This window comes from Lissotriton vulgaris, chromosome 7 (assembly GCF_964263255.1).
Source record: "Lissotriton vulgaris chromosome 7, aLisVul1.2, whole genome shotgun sequence".
NCBI classification, from domain to species: Eukaryota; Metazoa; Chordata; class Amphibia; order Caudata; family Salamandridae; genus Lissotriton; species Lissotriton vulgaris.
Window position 1 is genome coordinate 1,514,667,361 of NC_141695.1, and position 24,611 is coordinate 1,514,691,971.

General features: G+C 49.8%; 1 protein-coding gene and 2 pseudogenes across 1 annotated transcript in view; all 3 read right to left on the reverse strand.

The window, feature by feature from the left end:
* LOC147705907 (uncharacterized) overlaps positions 1-24,290 on the reverse strand; it is a 287,761-nt gene extending 263,471 nt beyond the window's left edge. Inside the window, exons 1-2 of the mRNA XM_086928993.1 lie at positions 24,202-24,290; positions 16,288-16,457 (exon numbers count right to left, since the gene is read on the reverse strand). Coding sequence (XP_086785119.1) covers positions 16,288-16,422 — 135 coding nt within the window. The 5' untranslated portion in view covers positions 16,423-16,457; positions 24,202-24,290. The remainder of the gene's footprint in view (positions 1-16,287; positions 16,458-24,201) is intronic.
* On the reverse strand, positions 6,000-6,138 carry LOC147705908 (5.8S ribosomal RNA; annotated as a pseudogene).
* LOC147705909 (18S ribosomal RNA) lies at positions 7,140-8,711 on the reverse strand (annotated as a pseudogene).
* Positions 24,291-24,611: the final 321 nt, after the last annotated feature.

Here is a 24,611-nt window from a genome sequence, read left to right on the forward strand (position 1 = left end):
ATGCCTGTACAAATCGTTCCAAAATATACCAGCAGTTAGGAAAGCAAAAATGAAGCACATTTTTTGTAATTCTGAAGTGTGATGGAAACTAAGATTATATTAGGATCTGCAAGATATTTGATTTAGGGTGGGTAACTACCCACCTCATGGAGTAATCACAACCATTGACAGGGTGATCCCTCAAAGTCACTAAAATGACCTTCGCTCAACCCCCTGGTAACTATGGCACAGAGCAGGCAGGCTTAACTTACGGCAATGTGTAAAGTATTCATGTAGTACCAAAACAGTAAATTATGAATGCAAAACAATAAAAATATGAAATTGTTCAATGGTTACGGTAGAACTGGGACCAGTGTACAATTTGAGGCTGACTGCAGTGGAGTGCAGGTCGGATACATCAATCAGGTTCGTACTGGTCAAACATTTGACGTTTTTACTTAGTTTGCAAGTCCCAATCCATCACAGGAGTACACTTCTAAAGCTCCCTCAGGACCTCCGGTTAGGCACTTAGAGACTCACAGGGTTCAAGACATAGGCCATCAAGAAAGATTCAGTCCAGGTTCAGTTGCCACTGGTCAGCAGACAGTTGCAGGAAAGGCCTTTGGTAGCTTCTTGCATCCCTGTATCTTTAACAGTAGGTTAGCCTTATGGCCCTTGGTGTCCACTTCTTTGTCCTGGGTACAAAATGGAAATGGTAATGGTCCTGTCCTCCAGGGCTCCTCTCAGGTCACAGAGCGCAGGTTCAGTCCTCTTCTGTTCTTCCACAGGTCAAGTGGTGGTTTGAGGTGGGTGTCTACAGATCAAAGTTAATCAGGAGGAAAAATGGACACTTGTAACAATTCTAGACCATTGGTTTAGAAAAACTATGGTATCCTCAAAAAACCCAATGTGTGTCGATGTTGCGGTATATTTCTTTCATCCGCCCCTACATTGTGGTTTTCGGCAGTTATCATTGGATACCATAGAGAGTGTGGGTGCCTGCCTCATCCAGAGGCTCCTCTGGTCAAGGTTGCAGTGTCCAGAGATGAAAAAGAAATCTGTGCAAAATAAGTAAAAAGCTGGTAAAAATAAGATCAACACCTGGGAAGTTTTTAATGAATTGGTGGAGATCTTATGTTAAAATAAAGTGGGTACTTGTCCTAGATCGAGTTACTGGATCTAGAAGTGTGGATTTCTAATGGGTGTCTACAGATGCCACATGTATGCCCGACATGAGCTAATAGGTAGGAATGGCTCCTGGGCATGCCCTAACAAATTGGGTAAAAGTTCTCAAGGCCAACCATGCCCACATGGGCATTTTCAAGATGGCAAAAGGTATCGGGCACACTAAACATGGGCTCTGTGGACTGGGTGTATGTGTGTGTGTGTGTGTGTGTGTGTGTGTGGGCAGCGTACTATAATATTCCTAGTGTCCTCCCACATCCAAAACCAAAATCCAATTTGAAGCAGCAACTAATAACCCAGAGACATAACCCTGGTAGGCAAAGCAGGGTTAATCTGTAACCCAACAGTAGATACACAAGAATTGTCTTGCCATCCTCTTCCCATCTTACTAAGTGAGGCCTCAAAGTTATATGTAAACCCAGCAGACCTGTCAAACAATACTTGACAGTATAATGTCAACAAGCATCAGCAAAGCCAGTTGTGTCTTGCCTACACGAGAGGTATTGACTGTCAACTTTGTTTTAGTCAGCATGACAAAGTATATGTATAAAAAAAAAGCAGGACTATGACATACTCCGCATTAGCTGCCACATAGCTTTCTCATTGGTTTTTAACCATCTTTTACAGTGGAGTTAACAGCTTTTGCGTAAGTGAGACCAATTGGCTATGCAATTATTTTTTTCAGGTTGGGGGGGCGAGTAACAAACGACTCGGCAAGCAACAAACGACTCGGCAAGCAAATACATGTAGCAGGACTGGGGCAATGACCTGCAAACACATGCACTGCTGCAACTAAAAGAAAACAAAAGTACTTCCGGAGTCTGACGAGTGGTGGAGAGAGACACGCTGGGCAAAGAAGCAGTGCTTTGGCCACGTTCCAGGGACAAACACAAGAAAAAGGGAATCTGGTACCCACTCACTAAAGAAAAGCATTGAAATAAGTGACAATGAAGCCAACCAGTTCTAAGCAATGGTCCGGAACCGAGTTCCCTGTAATTAAACAAAATGTCTTGAAAGCGACAGCCCAAGCGTGGTTTCAGGCAAGACCTAAAAAGGAAGCTCACAACTCCACCCTGTATATTCTGTGAGGTTCAGAGGAGTCATCTCTGCCCATTCAGGCCAGTCACTTGTTTGTTACTGCAAATCGTTTCACACCTATTCAATGCTAATACCTGGCTAAGAGAAGTTTGAAAGCAAATGCGAGTAAGCCTCCAGGAACTTCAGGCAGGAAAAATGTAAAACTTTTTAAAAGTTACTGTACTGCAAGATGTATTATAAATCTGATCACTATTGAATTAGATTTTTAGTAAGTAAGCTGCCTAAATAGTGTACTGATATAACACCTTGGGGCTGAAACTGTGCTGCTATTTTCTGACAAGGGCATAATTTCAGCACTGTATAATAATTTATTCATAGCTACTCCATATTTTTTTGGAGCCAAATTACTCTTTTCACTTGCAACAAGACATTATGGCCATTTGAAGTGACATGAGGCAGCACCCCGACCACTGTAGCAATAAGGGCATGGAAGAGCAATAAAATTGGTGCTAAGCAACCGCTAGTGGTCAACAAATAGAATTACACAGGGTTATTAACCTTTTAAAAATATTAATACTTGCAAACAAAAAAAAAGTAAATAAAGACCACCCAACCATATACTAACGGACTCTGAGGCAAGCAATTAAGAATATCAGCAGAGCCCCACTGTTACCAGCGCACAACATCATTGGAGAGCTGTGGTACTGTACTAGCTGAAACAATGGAAGAAGGTACGTCCCCTTTCCCCAGACTGGCTCTTGTTATACTAAAAATGCCCTTTCCTACTAATAAATATGTGGGCGTTGTTTGGGAGGAAATTCTAGAAGGACAGAAAGATGCCTACTTATGTATACTACAATAGGTAAGGGCCTCTGGGATCTAAGAAAAACATTGGGGTCGGATAAAGTGGTGAGGCCAGAAGGGTAAAATAGGGCAGCCAATTTGTTTTTGAGATGTCAGGACGGCAACCTACCAAGTGCTTCATCTCTCACCCACATACGTGCAGAGTCTCGTCTGGCTATGACCAAAGCCATGACCTCACGGGTGTTTATCTGCCTTCAAGAGGGTGAGAAATGCTTGCGATACCGATTCCAGCTCAGAATCTTGGCCCTCTTCAACCTTACAGGAGTAGGTGCAATCTGGGCCATTTAAAGATTGTGTAGTTTCTGCTGAGATGGCCAACTTTGATTGCTCTCAGTTTTTCTCTTCACTTGGGAAGCATACTTGTACAGTTGTATGAAGTATCTCTGCCTTTCAAGTCATGATTACAGCTAAAATCACCAACTCCCATTTTTGCCCATCCCATCCCTTTAGTCATTTGACTGCATTGCTGCCTTGTGCATGTAGATTAGTGGGCCAACTCGGATTATCCCTCATTTGGTGTACATGCACAGAGAACCCTGCTGTCCCTCCGGCTAGGTTGGTGCAGTATAGCTGCCCAGAAGTTTTTGCCCCTCTGCGCACACCCCTATGTCCCCCTCCCCTTATCTGAACTACCTATAACTAGCGGTGGGCAGAGAACTCCGCTCCGCCAGCAGAGTGAAGTAAGCCAGATACCCCTGCTCCCTGGCCCGATCCCTCTTCTGAATGCAGCCAGGTCTGGGAGAGCCTCCCCAGGCCCCGGTAGACCCCGTCCCAGCACCCAGACCCTTGGCTGGCTTGCAGGACGGGGGTCTCCCGCACCCCAGGGCCCGCCAGAGGGTGCTCAAGCCCCGGGCATGGTCCCAGCTTCTGAGCCCTTGCCAGGCTGGCGATAGCTTCCCCAGGCCCCAGTGGACCCCCATCCCCAGACCTTCAGCAGGCTTGCACGACTGGGGGCTCCTGCACCCCGGGACCCACCAGACGAAGCTCAAGCCCCAGGCCCAGCTTCCAAGCCCTATCCAGGCTGGGGAGAGCTTCCCCAGGCCCCGGTGGACCCAGTCCCCAATGCCCAGACCTTCTGCTGGCTTGCAGGATGGGGGCTCCCATACCCTGGAGCCTGCTGGACGGCACTTGAGCCCCGGTCCCAGCTTTCGAACCCTAGCCAGGCCACGGGGAGCCTCCCCGGGCCCCAGTGGACCCCAGTCCCCAGCACCCAGACCATCGGCTTGCTTGCAGGATGGGGGGGGGGGGGGGGGAAATACTACCGCACCCCAGGTCCCACCCCGGACGGAGCTCGAGCCCAGGACCGATCCCAGATTCCGAACCCTAGCCATACCAGGGAGAGCCTTCCCGGGCCCCGGTGGACCCCTGTCCCCAGACCCTCAGCTGGCTTGCAAGATGGAGACTCCTCTACCCCAGAGCCCGCCAGACAGAGCTCGAGCCCTGGGCCAGGTCCCAGCTTCCGAGCCCTAGTCAGGCCTGGGAGAGCCTGAACCCCCGACCCCAGCACCCGGACCATCGGCTGGCTTGCAGGATGAGGGACTCATGCACCCCGGGACCTGCCAGACGGAGCTAGAGCCCTGGGCCCAGTCCCAGCTTCCGAACCCTAGCCAGGCCGGGAAGAGCCTCCTCAGTGGAACCCCATCCCCGTCCACAGCGCCCAGACCCTTGGCTGGAATGAAGGAAAGTTAAGCCCAGGTCACGTCCTCTCCCCGCCGGCCTGCCCAGGGAGCCCATTTTCCTTGACTAATATCCCCTCGCCGAGGCGAGGCCGTCCGAGGCAGAACACACGCCCCGCACCCCTGCGAAGGGAGCACGGGGAGAAGCAACCACCGCAGCTGGTGCGACCCACACGAAGGGCCCAGCTCGTGTCCAGAGTTGCCGCCACCCCGGAAGGAGGTGCCTCGTTTATCCACGGCGCGCACCCAGCCCGACTGACCGACCCAGCCCCTAGAGCCAATCCTTATCCCGAAGTTATGGTTCTGCCTTGCCGACTTCCCTAACCTACATTGTTACAACATGCCAGAGGCTGTTTACCTTTGAGACCTGCTGTGGATATGGGTACGGCTTGGCCTGAGATTTACACAATCTCCCCCAGATTTTCAAGGACCAGCAAGAGCTCACTGGATGCCACCGAGACTGCAACGCTTTCCAAGGCTCTGGCCCGTCTCTCGGGGAGAACCCATTCCATGGCTCCCTGCCCTTCACAAAGAAAAGAAGCTCCCTCCGGCTTCTCCGGGAGCGTTTGCGTTACTGCACTGGATGCCGCGAGGGCACATGACTCTGCCACTCAGGGTTTGGGGATCTGAACCTGACCCCCTTTAGATCGGCTGAGGGCAATGGGGGCCATCGCCCGTCCCTTCTGAACGGCACTCGCCCATCTCTTAGGACCGACTGACCCATGTTCAACTGCTGTTCACATGGAACCCTTCTCCAATTCAGCCTTCAAAGTTCTCGTTTGAATATTTACTACTACCACCAAGATCTGCGGGTTGCCACGTCTGATCTGAGGTCGTAGTCGGCAAAAACGCAGGAGGGTTGGGAGAGCCGCCATGAAAGGCCAGGCCCCTGCCGGAGCAGGGGCCTTGTGTCCCGGCAGCAAGTGCCCTCTGTCCCCGGATCGGATCTGGAGGGGGTTCGCTCCCCCCAGGAAGCCAGCTGTGAAAGTGGGCACCTTAAGCATGTGCAAGCGGGCAGCCAGAGGGACATGACAGAGCCACACGTGGCACACAGCCAGGCACCCTGGGATGGCCCCGTTGCCTACCCCCACCCTGGCGGGGAAACTGGGCTAGGCGCTCCGGTGACGTACCTCGGCTGCATGACCCGATAAGGGACCCTGCCACAGGCTATCAGGGGTCTGACCTTGTGGGGGGATGAAGGACAGTGGAGCTCACCTTGCGATGGCCCCAGCCACGTCCCGGCGATAGACAATAGAGCGACCCTTAGACAAGCATAGCCCCGGTAAGAACTCGGGCCGCAAAGTGTGTTCGAAGTGTCGATGCAATTCAAACTAATTCTCGTAGCTAGTTGCATTCTTCATCGACACGCGAGCCAAGTTATCCACCGCCAAGAGTCACAGGCAACTTTTAAAAAATGTCTGCCCACCTGAGGGTGCAGGGGAGGCGGGAGGAAGGCGATGCAGTCCGTCCACCGCCCCGCGGCGAGACGGTCCGGGCGCCCGTTAAAGGCTTCCCCTCTGGGAGTCAGACTCCACCCTTGGGAGGAAAAAAAAAAAAAGTTACCAGGCGCTCGGCCCAGGAGTCCTCCCCACCACCCGCAGGCAGGGAAGGGGGCTCCCGGAGGAACTGGAGCAGGCAGCAGCCCAACTGCCACCAGTCTCTCCCATGGTAACCGGGAGGGCCCGCACCAGTCTTCAAACCCCTCGACCCAGATGCATGGGACCGGGTCAAACCGGGTACCTGGCAACGAGGGAGGGTCGCCCCATCTGCACGTCAGCCATCTGTCGCCAGGCAGCCCTGAACAGTGCCGGTGGGAAGCCCACCCCATCCTTGCTCAGGTTGGAGGTACTGGAAGGGGAGAGACAGGTAGCTCCCCATCCCACACGCCTTCCACCAAGTGCAGCCGGGGCTCCCCACCCAGGCCCTTGTTTCCTTCTCTTCCAGGCAACCCTGCTGCACGAGAATGGCCACAACTCGTTTGCCTAAAGCCCGGACAGGCCAGGACTCAGGCACGGGAGACCCAGGGCAGCAGGGCCTTTTTAGGATTGGTGGGGTGATCCCAGCCCAGGGAGGTACTGCCATTCAGTTTCCTCCACCAGGGTTTGTGCCGGGTGAGCATGGGTTCTGTCTCAGGAGGGCCCACTGCTGTGCCCCTTGCAGAGAAAGAGACAGGAGTGGGGGCCACCCCCATCCACTGTCCCTCAGTCGGTTGGGTCCTCCGCTGGCAGATGAAGACCTGCAGAGGCCCGGTCCTCACCCAAGCGCCCCATGCGGCCACGGACCACTCCACCGGCCGGATGCTCCAGGACAGGGCCGGGCTCTGTGCCTATGTTTGCTTGCAGAAGGCGGCCGAGGGCTTCAGGCTGGTGCCGTCGGTCGCTCAGGCTGCTTTGCCATTAATGATCCTTCCACAGGTTCAGCAACGGAAACCTTCATATGACTTTACTTCCTCTAGATAGACCAGTTTAATCGTCTTCTCGGCGAAGGGTAGACACATGCTGATCCGTTCAGTGTAGCGTGCGTGCAGCCCCGGACATCTAAGGGCATCACAGACCTGTTACTGCTCAATCTCCTGTGGCTGAACACCACTTGTCCCTCTAAGAAGTTGGACGCCGACAGGTGGGGTTCGCATAACTAGTTCACATGGTGGAGTCTTGTTTCATCGGAATTAATCAGACAAATCGCTCCACCAACTAAGAACAGCCATGCACCACCACCCACAGAATCGAAAAAGAGCCATCATTCTGTCAATCCTTTCAGTGTCCGGCGAGGTTTCCCGCGTGGAGTCAAATTAAGCCACAGGCTCCACTCCTGGGTGTGCCCTTCCTCCAATTCCTTTAAGTTTCAGCTTTGCAACCATACGTCCCCCAGAACCCAAAGACTTTGGTTTCCCGGAAGCTGCTCTGCGGGTCATGGGAATAACGCAGCCTGATCGCTATTTGGCATCGTTTATAGTCAAAACTAAGACGGTATCTGACCTTCTTCGAACCTCTGACTTTCGTTCTTGATTAATGAAAACATTCTTGACAAATGTTTTGCTTTGTTTCATCTTGCACCGGTCCAAGAATTTCATCTCTAGCGGCACAATACGAATGCTCCTCTTAATCATGGCCCCAGTTCCGAAAACCAACAAAATAGAAGCGGAGTCCTATTCCTTTATTCCTAGCTGAAGTATTCAGGCGACCGGCCTGCTTTGACCACTCTATTTTTTCTAAGTAAATGCTTCGGACCCCCAGGACACTCATTCAAGAGCATCAAGGGGGCGCCAAGAGGCAGGGGCTGGGACAGGTGGTAGCTCTCCTCACTGCATACCACCAGCTCGATCCAAAAATCCAACTACAAGCTGTTTAACTGCAGCAACTTTAATATACACACTATTGGAGCTGGAATTAACGCGGCTGCTGGCACCAGACTTTACCTCCAATAGATCCTTGTTAAAGGATTCAAAGTGTACTCATTCTAATTACAGGGCCTCAAAAGAGTCCTGCATTGTTATTTTTCGTCACTACCTCCCCAAGTCAGGAGTGCATAATTTGCGCATCTGCTGCCTAGCTTAGATGTGGTAGCTGTTTCTCAGGCTCCCTCTCAGGAATCGAACCCTGATTCCCCGTTACCCGTGGTCACCATGGTAGGCACAGAAAGTACCATCGAAAGTTGATAGGGCAGACACCTGAATATATCGTTGTAGTCACGGGGATGTGCGATCGGCTCAATGTTATCTAGAGTCACCAAAGCGGGCAGGCGAGCCCGCATTGTTCTTGGTCTGATAAATGCAAGCATCCCAGGAGGTCAGCGCTTGTCGGCATCTATTAGCTCCAGAATTACCACAGTAACCCAAGTAATAGATGGAGCGATCAAAGGAACCATAACTGAGCCGTTCGCAGGTTCACTGTACCAGCTTTGTGTAATTACACTTGCATGGCTTAATCTTTGAGACAAGCATATGCTACTGGCAGGATCAACCAGGGAGCCACACCTGCTGACAGGGTGGGTTTGGGAGCTGTGTGCCCATCTCCCCAACCGGCAACATTCGCATACCCCTCCCTCTTGGATGCCTGCTAGGGGAAGGAGCCCACACGCCTGGGCGGGAGGGCAGGCATGTGCGGTCGCATGGGCACCGGCAGGCCCAGCCATCTCCCTCGGAAGGGAGAGGCAGGCTGGGCGCAGCCTGAGTGAGACGCAGAGGTGCCGGAGCCTGGCAGCGACTGCACCCCTTGGAACAGTCGTTCTGAACTGCTGTGGAATAGTGCTGGGTGGAGAGGGGCGACTGCGTGGCGCACAGTGCCTACGGACCTGCCGGGCAGCAGCATCCGAGGGCCTAGTGCCACCGGGGGGCACGAGCTGTGGGGGCAGCTCGGCCTTCGCTCTGCTGGGTAGGGTATACGTCCTGCCGCCAGCTGGCGGGCCCTCGAGTCGGACATCCATGCGGGGTGGAAGCTCCTTAGGTGAAACAGCAGAGGCTGGCCGAGCAGTCCATCCCTAAATGGACCCAGAGTGCACAATCGATCGGAGTACAGCCGGGGCCTCGCCTGGCAGGGCTGCCTGCGCGGGGAGATGCCGGCTTCTGGGGTAAGCAGGCTCAGAGGAATGGCCCATAGAGAAGGGGCTGAGAGGCAGGCATGGACTGGGCCCCTGGGGGCCCTGGTGGGAAGGCCCGGGTTCTGCCTTTCCCTGTCTCAGAAACACTGAGACCTCACAGAAGGCTGACTGAGCAGGCTTGGAGGAAAGGCCCATTGAGAAGGGGTTGAGAGGCAGGTGCGTACACCGGCCCCTAGGGGCCCCGGCAGGTAGTCCCGGGTTCTGCCTTCCCTGTCTCAGAATCACCGAACCTCACAGAGGTCTGACTGACTCATCCTAGTAATCCGGAGGAAAATGACTCCCCTTTCTTGTAATCCGTGCACACAAGGTGACAAAGGGGACCCAAGGCGCAAATGTGCCCAACCTCCCGGACCTCGCTGGGAACAGGGAGGCAAATGAGCCCTTATCGGGACTTCCATCTGGTTGCCCCCTAGGAAAGCATTATGTGCGACCAGATGGCCGAGGGGATAGGTGCAAACAGATGGCCCGGCTCGAAAGGGGGGCCATCTGGTCGCTTTGTGCTCCAACAAAAGAGTGAGTGTGCGCTGGGGCATGGGGGGCTGGAGGCCTGGGTCCCCAGCTGGTATTACAAATAAAGGTTCTTAAAGAACATAGTTAAGTAGTGATAAATATAGACCAGAATCAGTGCTATATTCAAGATGTCCAGCCGGACAATAATTTAATGCAACAATTATACAGAAAAATTCAAAAGCACAGTAATGGAGTGGGACACAGTCCTGCGTTCTAGAGAAACAAAAACATTTACAAGTGGACAAAAACATTCCAGGCAAAACAAAACGTACCTTAAGGCCAATATGACTGATGAGGGCAAGCTTTCAATTTAACAGCTTCTTCACTGGTTTGAACCCTTTGGTTTAACATGCAGACTGTCTAAAACAAGTCAACGGCCTTTCGATCCTTTAAAAAAAATGCTAGGATCGTCATCAGGACGGGGGTAATACAAGCCTGAAACAATGTACTGCCTGCGCAACAAGGGAAATATTGGGAGAAAGGCAGAAAACAAGGTAATATTAGAAGACATAATTGAAGAAAAATCATATCAAGATTTAAGATTTTAAGAGAGGAATCATCCTCCTGTTGGCAACTACTGTACATGCTATATGAAAAATGCAATGACGACGATAAAGTGGTTACAGTTGTGTCTTTGTTTAAGTGCTAAAACAGATTTTAGGTGACTTTCTAAGCTCATAAGAATGGAAAATGACAGATGTTTTCAGGTGTACATAATGTGAGAGAATGTGAAAAATGGCATGCAGCAAGCGTAAATTCGAAATTGTGGCAAATGGATTTGAAACCGGAAGAATTGAACGAAGGTGCGGCGTGATGAAAGACCTGCTCGTAGTGGCAAAAGACGGATAAACAGTGGTGAACTCTGATGGCTACCCACTGGCTGCGGATGCATATTGGGAAGAACGTAAAGGAAAAAGCGGGCATGCTCCAACTGAGTGTAGCTCAGCTAGTGAATTTGTGATATATCAAGTACTCAAGGGGGTTAGCAAACTGACCTCAGGGGATTTTGAATGTGGAAACAGGAGAGCCCAAAGAGTATGGGCTTGATCGAAATGCTTAATGGCGTGGAGCTTGGGTAAATAAATACCCACGCGTGAGGGCTCGGTGGGAGCCGGGGAACCAGCTGCAAGGAGCGGTACTGGAGGGAAACAAGGTACAAATAGTTGTAGGGGCTGATAATCACTGCAACCTCCGTAAATTAGGGGGAATGGCAAAGGCTCTTGTTGGACTTGGCCCTTCTGGCAGGTTCCCCCCTAAACTTTTTGAATGTGAATTGGTGGTGGTGACTTTTGGTTTCTGCGCACTTTCACTGTGTCCCAGTGCAAAGTGCGTGCGCACTCTGAGTGCGTGGAGTAAGGTTGGCCTGCCCTCCCATAGGAATGCATGGGGAATGTCTGTGTCCCTGGTAGTTCCTGATGCAGGCTCAAATTTGGTATGTGCAGACTCGTGTGATTGAATGCTGCGCGATGATATGTGCGGCATGAATGTGTATAGTGTGGAAGTGCCGCTTCTAGACATGGGTGTGCGTGTGCAGTGAGTGTGCTGGCACGTGATTGGCTGGAGCTGGCTGGTGAGCCTGGCTACAGGAGTCTGGATGGGTCTGCCCGGTGGGGAGTGTGGAGATTAGCATGCTGATTGCTGGGGAGGGGTACACCTGGGTCCTAAATAGGGCTGGGCTTTCCCCACACAATGCTGGCTCCGCCCCCTGTGGTGCGTCTAATGTCCCTAGCCCTGCCAGTGAATAGAGTGAGGGGCTGAGCACATCAAGAGTGCTCACAAACCAGCTGCGACTGGTTTTTTCCCCTCACCCTGAAGCCAGACAAAGGGAAAAGGTGTATAAAAGAGGGGCTGTGACCCTATGAAAATGTTCCCTTCCAGGATCCTATCTGAGGGGGGCTGGTGCTGCTGGGTGCCAGAAGGACCGCCACTTCGACTGCCTCCCTGCCTGGAGGCCCGGTGAGCTGGCTCTGGGCCCAGCCTTGCCCCCCTGCCTACCTAAAAGAACTTTGCTGGACTTGTGGACCTTTACTTGTTCTCTAGCGCCTGGGAGCGCTTGACTTTGGCCCCCAGCGCTTAATAGCGCTTTACTTTGTTATCTCTAGCGCTGGGAGCGCTGTATTTTTACTCGCACCTTTGTGTGTGCTCTAAAGCGCCTGGGAGCGCTTTACTCTTCCTCAGCGCTTGAGAGCACTGAAGTTGTCTTTAGCGCTTAGGAGCGCTTTATGTGCTTAGAGCCGGTGCCCACCCAGCCTTTGTCACCCCGTGTATCCAGAAGAATCGCTACCGCCCAGCCGGAAGTCAGGCGGGCCGGGGGCAGGACGACCAGACAAACCGGAAGCCCAGGCGGGAGCCTACCCTGCACTGGGACGTGCTGACCGGAGGAGGAAGGCTGTTGGGGCTCCCGTGAGGAGGGGGTGGGCCCTGCACTGAGAGAAGAGACCAGCCGCAGCACAGACGGAGCAGCCGAGGCTCCGGGGAAGAAGGAGAGCCGCCGCAACACAAGAGGCCCGGTGAGTGTGGGCGTCTTAGCTCAGTGGCATTGCTTGTTTCTCCTGAGTCAAGCAAGGCCCCAACGACGGCCGCATTCGTGTAGAGAGCCCACGAGGCTCTTGGAGGCATTTCCGATTCCCGATGGGGACAGGAATTGGCTCAAGCCCACGAGGCTCCAGGCGCACCCCTTGATTAGAGCCCAGAGAGGCTCTTGAGCACCGCATTTGTCACAAGGCCCCAGAGCGGGACTGTAACGCCAGCAGTCTCCATCTAATTCAGAGTCCCCCGAGAGGGACTCCAACGTCGTCAAAGGCAGTGTCCAGGGTAGAGCGGCCCCGGCACGCAGCGGGCCGCTCCCCTAGTGAGGTGGCATATTTGTTTTACGAGCCCAGAAGTGGCCCTTGAGTGCCACTGTTGTTTAGAGCCCAGAGAGGCTCAGGGGCATTGCTTTATTGTAGAGCTCAGCGAGGCTCCAAGGGGACAGTTGGTTGACCAGAGCCTGCGAGGCTCCAACGTTGGCCCCATCATTTTCTCTACAGCTGCCCAGCACTTAGTGGGCAGCTGCCACGTTTAGGCCCCCCTGACATTGGGACGCAGGGCGTCCTAGCCCCAACAAGGCCAGTCGGCCTGGGTACAGTCACAGGTGGTGACTTATGTGAGTTCTGCGCAATTGTGTGCCCCGGCACCCCTGAATGTGTTTTAATGAGTCATGTGCCTTATTCTTACACCGCTGAAGGTATATTTCTGCCTCATGTGTTTTTCTCCTACACCTCTGAATGTTTATGTATCATGTGTAATGTGCTTATACCCCTACAGGTATTGTGATACTTAGGTGGTTGTTTTTCTCCTAGTACATGTGTGGCTAGTGAGGACCTGGTTCCCTGCGTGACATATTCCTAAGGTGGTTAGGGTTGCGTAGGTGGTTCTTACCTGTTACCAGTAGTTACTGGTTGTGTGCTAATTTGTGCTACAGTGATTCTATGTTATAAGTGCTATTTTAAAAGTGACTATTCCTGACAGTGGTCCATGTGGCCCTGTCTTGTACATATCCCCTGTAAATTCTGCCCGTGCCTGTTGGCACATTGTAAAGTGTGTGTTTTTATCTAATGTTTTTTGGTATAATACAAAGGCTATTTTTATATATAACCTTGTGTGGAGTTTCCTTTGTGGTGGGCCTTGGGTGTTGTTGCTGGGTACGCGCGCACACACTTAACCTACATAGCCTCCAAGTTTAGCCTTGCTGCTCGCGCCACGCTACCTAGAGGGTGAGCAGGGGTTATCTTGGCGTGTAACTCCCTTGCCCTGACTTAGGAATGGTGGTCTCTGACTGACTTTGGCGCGAGTCCTGGCCAGCCAGGGATCCCATTTCTAACAGCTCTTAACGTAAAGGCGTATATGGCAGTCAAGGTAGATTGGGCTGTGCCTCAGTCATGGGGGGTGCGAGGGGGCAGCCGACGGGTCCTGCTACCCGGGGCCCGCTGCCACTCTGGCCATTAATGCACATCACCAAAACCCCTCCTTCACGGGATCCCAAACAATTTAAAACTGCCAAACACATATCCCCCCAAAAAGGGCAGTCACCGCACTACCAATCCTAAAATGCACTTCAGCCTAAAAAGAAGCACTAAATTAAAACTGAAATACAAAGTTACAATACAGTGTCACTGCCACACATAATGAGACTGATAAAATGTGTCTGAGTGGACCATAAAAACTGCCACTCATGGTTTTACTGAATACGTGCCAGCACAGAGTTCTTAGGCCACCTTAGAGATATCTAAAAGGCATCCCATCAAACCATGCAGTGGTCAGTGCCACATAAACCCACATTAAGACCCTGCTATCAAGTCAAGGTGGGCTAACATCCTCATAAGGCACACGGCATGTATTATATGTTATAGCACTTGATAATCCTGAAAAGTCGCTGAGGCACTTTAAGGCAGGTTGCATGCTACCCTGTACACCACTATAGACTGTTGTCAACATGGAGCTATAATTGCTAACATTTATCATGTAGTAGTCAAACTGTTTTTAAGTAGTCTGTAAGTTGTTATACAAAGTCACCACAAACTGTCATTCTACCAGTAATGCTAGCTCATGAAATATGTCCTGAGGTGGTTACACAATCTGCTGTGTGATTAGTAATGCACTTGATAATCAATGTGATCATATATTGGTCACACATGCAGTCACGCAAGCACTAACGCTATCATTCATTCTTACATGCATAGAATTAACAATCACAACGTGAAGTGCATTATAAGCAGTCTTCATACAGCAGAAGTGCATGTTATGATAGTCTGCGTTTCAAAATATTCTGAAAACTGTGCCAGATGAAAGGTTACATAGTTACATAGTGCCTGAATGGGGCTAAGATGTGGCCATAGAGCTGAGAGGCACCTGTGGGAGAAGGTAGCAATATGCAGAATGACCTCCCTCTATTGGTTATTAGGGTGTCTCAGCCCCTTTATGAGGTGTGCGCAGCTTAAGTCCACAAGGGGCAACACCGTGCTATATCTTCAGAATAATCAGGGAAGTTCACATACAGTGGATCTAAATGGAACTCATTTACATTAAAATTTCACTGAAATTGGCCATTCCTCCAGCTCTCCTGCACCTTCAATAGACATCCCTGCCCCATATATGTGCCACCACTGGGTGTGGGGTCTTCGGTGAGGGAGGAAGTCACCAATGGGCAGGCTCAAGGATACCCAGGAATAGGACAGGAGTGCTCTACACATATACGGACCCACTGGGAAGCAGACACTCCCAGGGCCCACAGCGAGGCCTCACCACTCTTCTGTACAGAAACCAGCAAGAGGACACTGGATTCAGCACTGTGCTGGGCCATGAAAGTGACCCGTCTACAGGATTCTTCCAATCACACCAACTCTGGTGAAGAGGTGATTCAGGAAGGCATCGCTCCATACCAGGTTGGTTGGAGTGGTGAACCTGGTGCTGCTTTGGATTGATGGATCAACTACCAGATCCAAAACAGAGGCAGTGCTGAATTCTTAAAAGAAGAAGGGCAGAGGCTGAAAATGTTACTGAGAAGCCCGCAGCTGGTGCCATCGAATGTCGGGGTGCTGAATACTCAAGCTGCCTAGCCTTGATTCAACCTCATGCCTCTGATCTACCACCAGGTACTTCCTGCACCGCCAACTCCGCCTACAGATTCATTTTCATCCCAACTCTCTCACTGCCACCTTTCCCCTTTTGTGTTATTATATCTATTGCTCTGGGTCAAATCCCATGATGAAAAATAAGTGCTGATCCCTAAAAGAAAAGAGTGTTGGTGGTGCCAAATCTGTAAACACTGGCTCAAATTAAGCACATATTGGACCAACCATTTATCTAATGGGCAATTTACCCATAGCGGTTGGAACCACAGGATTCCAGGTTTTGAAGGCCGATGACCGCCCTGCTGCTCCCTGGGGTTTATTGTAACACGCACAGCAGGAGTATACACACTGAAAGAGAGGAGGGAAAGAAGTGAGATGGTGAATAAAACATGGAAAGATCACAGAGAAAGGAGAAATAGAGTTGATGGGAAAAGTGAGGGGAGAACCTATTTGCCATGGCTCCTTTTGGTTCCCAGTCCGGCCCTGTAGAAAGACCTGGAGAACGAGGAGCACAAGGGCAACATCGTTGCAAGTTCAACACAGATACTGCTGCTGGGTTGCACATAAGGAGACCAGAATTTATCTTTACAGTTCGTGACTTGCAACCACTCCATTTTCTAATGGGATAAAGTAGACTACAAATCCCAGAAGGCCAATAAAACTGTGGTTTGAGTTACTCACGCATGGCACTGGGACCCTTGAGAGTTCTGGGATTGCTGAATAAAGGGAGCCCTGGGGGGAGTGATGTAGGTGAGAGTGACGTGCCACAGAAAGGGATACAAGTTCAAAAGAAGGGCAGCTCTTATCGTTCAGGGCTCTCTCACCTTCCCAGATGCTTTGATCTTCAGCTTTTTGCACAGCTGCTGCAGGGAAGCCCGGTTGAGGGACTGTAGACTTGAGGCAGAGATCTCCAGGTCTAGGGCCTGTGTCGTGGGGTTCTTGCGGCCTCGGGGAGCCATGGATAATGTGTGGGTGATGGTACAGGCACTTTCTTCTAAAAGTATTCAAGAATAGAGAAAAATAGTCACAACAGAAAATGATATTTCAACAATAATAACATAATAGATAATGGTAAAGAAAAAAATAACAGCTTTTTAAAATTAGAAACAAAAAAGTAAATATATTACGAATGTAATATATATTTCTAAAAAGATTTTTTTTAATAACGAATTCACTGCTTGGGAATAATTTGATGTACATGCCTTTGTATTCAATGACCCTTGCCTTATTTGATTGGTTGTTGTATCTTTTTTAGTGTAAACATAAGTAAATTGAAATAATTTAAGAAAATGCTAGTGATTTTGATATAAACTAAGAATTCATGCAGCTCTCAAAACACAGACATGTTAATTGTATTTGTACACACAACTTTTCAGCCGGAGAATAACTCAATAAACTATGCTTTGATTGAGACTTTTGACGTTCAGTATCCAAATATCTGCGCAGCAGGCACATTATTCAGCTGGGCCATCTTATTTAAAGAAAGAAAGACCCTCTAAAAAAGTGCCAAAGTAAGCAAGTCTTTAAGCGTTGGGCCACAGAGGAAAGAGTCACTCTTGAGGTGCAATGGACAACTGCTAAGGCTTTGCAGTCCCCTTGGGGGTCTGGTGGATGTTCAGGTTTTGGTCTGCGGAATTTTTAAGGGGTTTGCCAATCTCTGTCCTGTCCCTCAGGTGGTGTATCCGCCTTGGGACTTGCAACTGGTTTTGTAGGCTCTTCATATCCCCCCCACCCCCTCCCCCGTTTGAGCCATTGTCATCTGTAGGGTTACGTCTTCTGACCTTGAAGGTGTTCTTTCTGGTGGCTGCAACATCAGCTCGCCGATTGGGGGAGCTTGGCTAGTTGTCTTGTCTGTCTCCTTTCTTTCGGGTGTTTGAGGACAGCATTGTTCTTATGTTGGACCTTGGCTTTGTTCCCAAGGTAAATTCTTTGCTTCATCGTCAGCAAGAAGTGATGGTGTTTTTTCCATATCCCGAGTCTCATGAGGAGGTGGCACTACATTCGCCTGATGTGCAGCAGGCAGTTTTGATCTATATGGACCAAGTGAAGGAGTTTCAGGTGTCCTCTGCTTTATTTGTGAATTTTAGTCGCACCCGAACGGGGATAGGTTTTCAACTAATTCCTTGAGCAGGTAGATCAGAATGGTGATTCTGTTAGCATCTAAGCAGTTTGGTCTATTGTCTTCTCTTAGCATCCAGGGGAGGTCTACTTGGGGCATGGCCAATTCTGTTGCTGAGGTCCAGGGTGCGTCTTTACAGGATATCTATCCAGCTGTCACTTGGGCTGTTCCATCCATCTTTGTGACTTATCGGGTAGTCCAGGTTCCGGATTTATTGGGTTCCAGATTTCTGGCTTATGTGTTGTAAACAGTTTTTGCCTATGTATTAAACTTATGTTTGCATATTCTGTGAAGTTGTTCTGGTCTGTTTTTGGCTTGGGTATATCTCACTGGAGAACAGCGAACTCCTAGACCCATCCCAATCTGGATTCTGCTCAAACCACAGCACAGAAACCACCCTAATTGCAGCCACTGAGATCAGAACTCTCCTACAACATGGAGAAACAGCCTCCCTGGTTCTCCTCTACCTCTTAGCAAGCAATTTTCAACATCATGTTCGACCACACCCTAATCAAAAGGCTCCATCAGATCGGGATCCAAGAGGATGCCCTCAAATGATCACTTCCTTCCTCACCGGAAGAGCCCAGCGAGTCTGCCTTTCCCTTGGATCTCAAGAACAATCTGCGGCATCCCTCAAAGGTCATCCCTCAGCCCCACCCTACTCAACACCTACATGACCCCCCTGGTGGCAGCATCTTCAAGACCCATGAGCTTGACATATCATATGCAGACAATGCCCAGCTTATCCTCTCTGTATCTGTAGACCCATCTACCACAAGGGCCAACTTCCACTTGTGCATGACCAGCATCACCCACTGGATGCAAAACTCCCTTAAACTTAACACTGACAAAATTGAGGTACTAATCTTCATGAACACACCTCTCAGTGGAATGACTCATGGTGCCCTGTGGAACTGGGACCCTCACCCACAGCAACAGACCATGCTTAGAACATCAGCAGCATTCTAGACAGCTAACTCACCATGAAAAATTAGATCGACACAGTATCCTTAGCCTGCTTCCTCACCCTCTGCATGCGCCAGAAGATCTTTAAGTGGCTCCTGTCAGCACCAGACGCACCATTACCCAAGCTCTTATCACTAGCGCCTAACTATGGTAATACTCTATGAAGGAATCAGCACTCCTACTGAAGAGACTAAAGACCATACAGAACACATAGGCCAGACTCATCCTCGACCTCCCCATGCGGACCTGCATCACCCCACGAACTCCACTGACTCCCTTTCCACAAGAGGTGCCAATTCAAGATGCTAACCCACTTCGACAAAGCCTTGCACAATTAAGGACCAGCATGCATCAACCGCTGCCTGAGCTTTCCCCAACCCACCAAACACCTGTGCTCTACCTCCCTCTCCATACTCCCTGTATCTACTGAAGTGAGTGGTGGACGCTCATTCTCCTACCTGGTGAAGAAGGCCTCCCCCTCCGGACCTCACCCTCTCTGCAGGAATTCAGGCAGGAACTCAAGACCTGAGTGTGCAACTGATTCCACCCGAGCTGCAGAACCCCCAGCGCCTGGATGCCCTTGCGGGCGATTAGCAACACTATACAAATATCATTTGATTGATATGCGATTCATCAAGGCGAGAAGGACAAGGAGGTAATGCGCAGGGCACAAGTCCTAAATAAAGAAGTGGGGGGGATGCTCAAAGAGAGGAAGTGATGTCACAACAGGAAATGACATCACAAAAAGGTAAACACATAGAAGTGGGGGGGATCGCTCAAAGACATGGAGTGACGTCTCAACCTGAAGTGACGTCACGAAAGGTAAAAAAAAACAGACTTCTATTAATGGAGGTGTAGGAGAGTAGGGTCTGCTTCCTATGTTCACCCCCAATTTTTGCTCTGATCCACTGGTTTTTCGACTCTAGTGTGGCTGTGGGCCTGCTAATCAGACCCACAGCCCAGCTGTTCTCTCTCTAAATTCATACCATGTACTTTAGGTAGATATCCAATTGGGTATTGGGTCACCTTTGTGAGCCCCTGTATAGTGTACCATAGGTACCCAGGGCATAGGTGCATCCAAGGCCTACCAGGGGCTGCAGCATGTCGTATGCCACCCCTGGCTGGCCATCCAAATTGACAACTGGCTGATCACTCAGCCGGGGCAAGGTCGTGTAATCACCCCTTGCTTAGGTATAGTATTCCTATACCTACCATTACATATATATATATAGACACATATATATACCAATAAGTCACTCCTATTCCAGGCCTTAAAAATCCTGGAGGCAGAGTGCTTGGTTTTATGTGAGAGGGTGCCCTAGGATGAGCTGAGCCTGTCTGCAGCTTTCGGAACCATGTCCTTATAGCTGTTCTAGGATATAGCCATACCATATACTCTTAAGTGCATTATAATCCTCGTGGTTATTGCCAACTTTGTTTTGGCTTTATCAAAACATGTCATGTACGGTGTCATACGCTTTGGAATACTACCCCCCCCCCCCCCCCCCACCAGTTCTGGTGGCGGGGGTAGCATTCCACCCTTCTAGAGGGAGAAGACATGTAGTTGTAGCTTTACCCGGTTAAAGTTAAACAGAGCCTCAGCATCCCAAAATGGATGCTGCTGCCACAGACACGAGTCTGACCTCCTGCTGCTGGACGAAACTCCGGAAGGGGAGGCCTGGACAATAGGTTTCCTGCCTTGGGAGGTGCGAGCACCTCCATAGACAGCCTCTTTCGTATTGGGGCAGGGTGGGTTGAAGGAAATGAGACACTGAGTTTTATCAACGTGAGGGAAGAGGAATTGCTGTCCTATCTGTTCCCCAGAACTAGGTAGATTTAATCAAAAGTGGATAGGACACTTGTGACCACTTGTACCAAGAGATATATTGAAAAACCCTCATAAACGTTGTGTATTTCGAGAAGCGGTATATCTTGTTCTCCGCCCCACACAAACGTTATGGCAACAGTCATTGGGTTTGACAATTAGTATCTTGCCAGCCTCGCCCGAGGCAATCTCTGGTTTTTCGTGGCAGTATCCAGAGATAAATCGTGTTACCCCACTGGAAGATAGAGATAAAATAGTTTCCAAGCGACTAACTACTATTTATTCATATCGCTGGACAACTAGTTTAAAAGATTTTATGGGTATGCTCTGGGGATAGTTAGGGATCCTTAGCATATATCATTTGGACAAAAAAAAAATCAACATGTTTCTGCTCTCTTGGCCCGTGGGTCTAAGAGCATTCGTCAGGACATATAAACAAACAAACACAGTGTAAAACTACTTTCACTATTTGTGACGTAGATGGGTCATTTCAACATAATAGTCTTACCCACTATGGTTCATAAGGGTCACCTAGAAGAATGAAAGAAAGAGGGGGTAATGAGACACTGCCTGGGGCACACAAGGTGCCCCATGCATAGCCCGGTTCAAACCAGTTGCTGGGGCACTCCAGCCCCAGCTCTGGCGCAAAACTAGACAAAGGGAAAGGGGTGTAACCACCCCCTTCCCTAGTCCCACCCATAGGAGGGCCCTAGCAGGTAATCCGCCCCTCAAATCAGTATATAGGTAGGAGCTGAGTCTAGAGACTTTAGATTATCCTGAACTGAAACGAAACTCTGGACCTTCAACATTCTACTGCAACTAGAAGACTGAAGAATCTCCCTTGTGGTCAAGGAGTGACCACCCTGTGCAAACAGGTACCACCAGTAACTTGCCGGTTTGCTTCGTTACCGCTCCCGACAGAACCCGATGACCTAGCGACGCAACCTCTGCACTTCCAGACTTCTCTGACTCCGACCAACATCCACAGCAAAGCTGACACTAGAGACGTGGGACCGAATATCTTGCAGTACCTGCTTTTTGCTAACTGTGCAGCTTCTGAGGCGTGCATTGGGGTTTGAGAAGCCCCAACCCCAAGCCGTAAGTGCATCGAAGCTCAGCCCTCCACGAATGCCGCGTGTGGCCTGTGCCAGCATTTCTCCTTGACGCGTCTTTGCGGTTGCTAGCCCGTTAGCTAGTGGCCCTCCTGAAGACACCATTTTGAAACAACACCACTTGCCTGGTTGCTCTGGGCTTGCTCCTGCTTTCCTGTAACGGGGAAGCTCCTCAGACCGTGCTGGTCTGAACAGAAGCTGATCTTCACATCCTTCGTGGGTTGCCTTTGCCAAGGCTTGTTGACTCTAATCCGGAAGCCGACACCGCCAACAGCGAGATCCTTTGTGGGACAGTCCGTATCCAGCTCCTGGTCATCGTCGACGCCTCCTGGTCCACGTGGCTGCAGAGACAAGCTTCACAATATCACCTGATTGAATCTCGACATCGCCTGGTTCCTTCCTGGTCACTGGCTAGGGACCGAGACTCTGTCCTCTCTGCTTTCAGGTTCTTCACTTCCTCGATCCACCCGGACATCTTCCTCCTGGTCGCCTGCAGCATCTTCTTGCAGCTCTCCATAGGATTCGACGACGAAACCCGACACGACTTCACACCTATGCACCCGGCTTCCCTGGGTGAGGTAACTCGAGTACTCCGGTGCTCCCGTGGGTAATAACTATCCAAGTGTCCTACTTCAACTGGGTTTTCCCGTAGTCCACCCGGAAGGTCCAAAATTAACTAGTTTCCAAACTTTACGTTCCCATTGAAAGTCTATGAGAACCCTCGTGTGTGTTTAGACATCCTGTGGGGCTCCTGCTTCCTAACCTTCGGTTACTCTGTGTAGCCCCACTGATTTCCAAGGCCCCTGGCCTATTCACCTGTCCTGAAGTGGCTCTTATACCACTTCTTTAGTATATGGTTCGTGAGGCCCCTAGGGCAGAATTGTATTTGTGCAACTTAAAGTATGCTTATTAAGTAACTTGTGCTGTATCTCGAACTCTGACCTCATAAAGAGTGCAGAGGGGTTGTGTTAGAAATAAATACATATATATTTGATATATACCTTGTGTGGTGTATTTAATTTGGTATTCACGGGGTTACTATTGGTAAAACAATTGGCTTCACATGCTCTCTGAAGTGTTAGCCTAAGACTGCTTTGTTCATGCTACCACTAAGATAGCTGGTCTATAAGGTTGACTTTACAACCATCACCATAAGGGTTCGGTGGACTGGTGCAGGTGCTCACTTGAATAGTGAACATCACATACCAGGCCAACTTCTCACAGAGGTGCATTGGGGCTGGTAGTTCCTGGCCAAGGCAGATGCGACGCACGCTTCTTAAGAGTCTCGTGTACTGGCCCAAAGGCTGCCCTCTGTTGCAGAGGTAGCAGTAGCGTGCACTCATCTTCTGTGCACCGTCTGCTCTGAGAAGTCTGCTTTTAAAAAGGCTTATGGGAGGTTAGTGTCTTTATATTGGGTATGCTTGTGCATACAGTTGGCAAGAATACACTTTATTCTTCAGCAAGGGCATCTTTGCAGGGGGTACGGCGTCCACGCGGTAAAATAAGTTAAAATAAGTGGGGGGACGCCATCCACCCGCGTGGTACCCACACTCGAGCCCTGGTAATGCATTTACTTACCAGCAAGAGCATTATTCCTCACGAGACCAGCATCATGGGGAAACGAAAATCCTGGACTGCCAACTTGTTTTAGGACCTGGAGAGAGGTGGCAAACCTAAGGAATGGCGGTATTGTGAAGGAGGGGGGACACGTGAAAAAAAAATAACTTGAAATTTACACAGTCAGTAATGTGCGGACTGAAACTGCAATGAAGCATGCGAATCCAGACCAGTGTGAATTAAGAAAAGGGTTACCAAATTACCCTTTCAATTCGAAGACACCATTTTCCATTGCTGGGTTTTCTTATTACTACGGATTCAATTTCAGTTATGCAAATCCAACAGGTTTAGTTGAAGTGAACAAAGGGTACAACTCCCAGAATGCATTAGGTTATTAGGGGCACAGACCATAAAAGTAGTAAAACTGTCATGGACACATCTAGTACCTTTAGAAGGACTCAATTGGAGTGGGCGATAGCCGAGACAAAGGGATGCCGTGTATGTATCCAGGTGGAATGGTTATGGGAGGCCACATCGCAGGTGGGTGGGAATGAGGTCACATGCCATAGAAGTGCACAAGACTTGAGGAGACGAGGCGCCATAGCAGTACGTTTGGGTACGGACCGCCAGGGCTGTCACAGGGAGGGAGGGAGAGAAATGTCTGTAAACCCCGATTAAGAGTACCCGGAAAGTGGTGTCTGCTATTTTTAACACCTGTTAAAAAAACAATACCTGGCCTGGAATTTGGATTTTAGCTGGTTCCATAAACCACAACTACTCCTCACAAGTTTTGTCCATAACAATAGGGTGTAAATGAAACACCGACAAACAACACCGTGTTTACATTTTCCGTAATGCACTTATTATTAATTTCGGGCGGCTTCTTGGTTATTAAACTTGAGAGGTCCTGCAAAAGTTTTCATCCAGGGAGCCACCGAAGCTCCCGAACAGACGGGGTTTCACTGGAGGGAGAGAGAGACTAAAGCTAGTGGCGACCAGTGGGTAAAACTCCGTTATCACAATAACTCAAAACCAACCTCCTGTGGATTTTCTTGACTGCCACTTCTTGCGTTCATTTAATACATGGGATTTATTCTAGGCTTCGAAAAACACGTCGCACATCTTTAAACAAAGAAAAAATACGTATCTCAGATCTTACCTCCAAGGCCTGGTTAGCAGCTCACACCCCTCTCTCACCTGTGCAAAAACAAACCCACGGTCACGTGACCCTCGTAATTAAAAGGATCCGGGGTAGGAGCATATGGGGAGACTTTTAAAGAGGCAGATGTCTCTTTCCGATATACTCATTGTTTTTTCAATCCTACTGTGAAATTAAATTCCGTTAAAGTGGAAAACGAGACATTGTTTCTCTTTAATTTTCCCCAATTCGCAGGCTGAGCTTCAGCAACATAAAACTAAACGCTTCTGTCAGTATTGTTTTACACGCTATTTTTTGTAATGTAATAATCATAAGTGGCTAACCTCACGTGCAACAGTTCATATGGTCATGCATTTTTCACCCGACAGTAATTTGCATTCTGGGACATGTAGTTCTGTATTACTAGTACA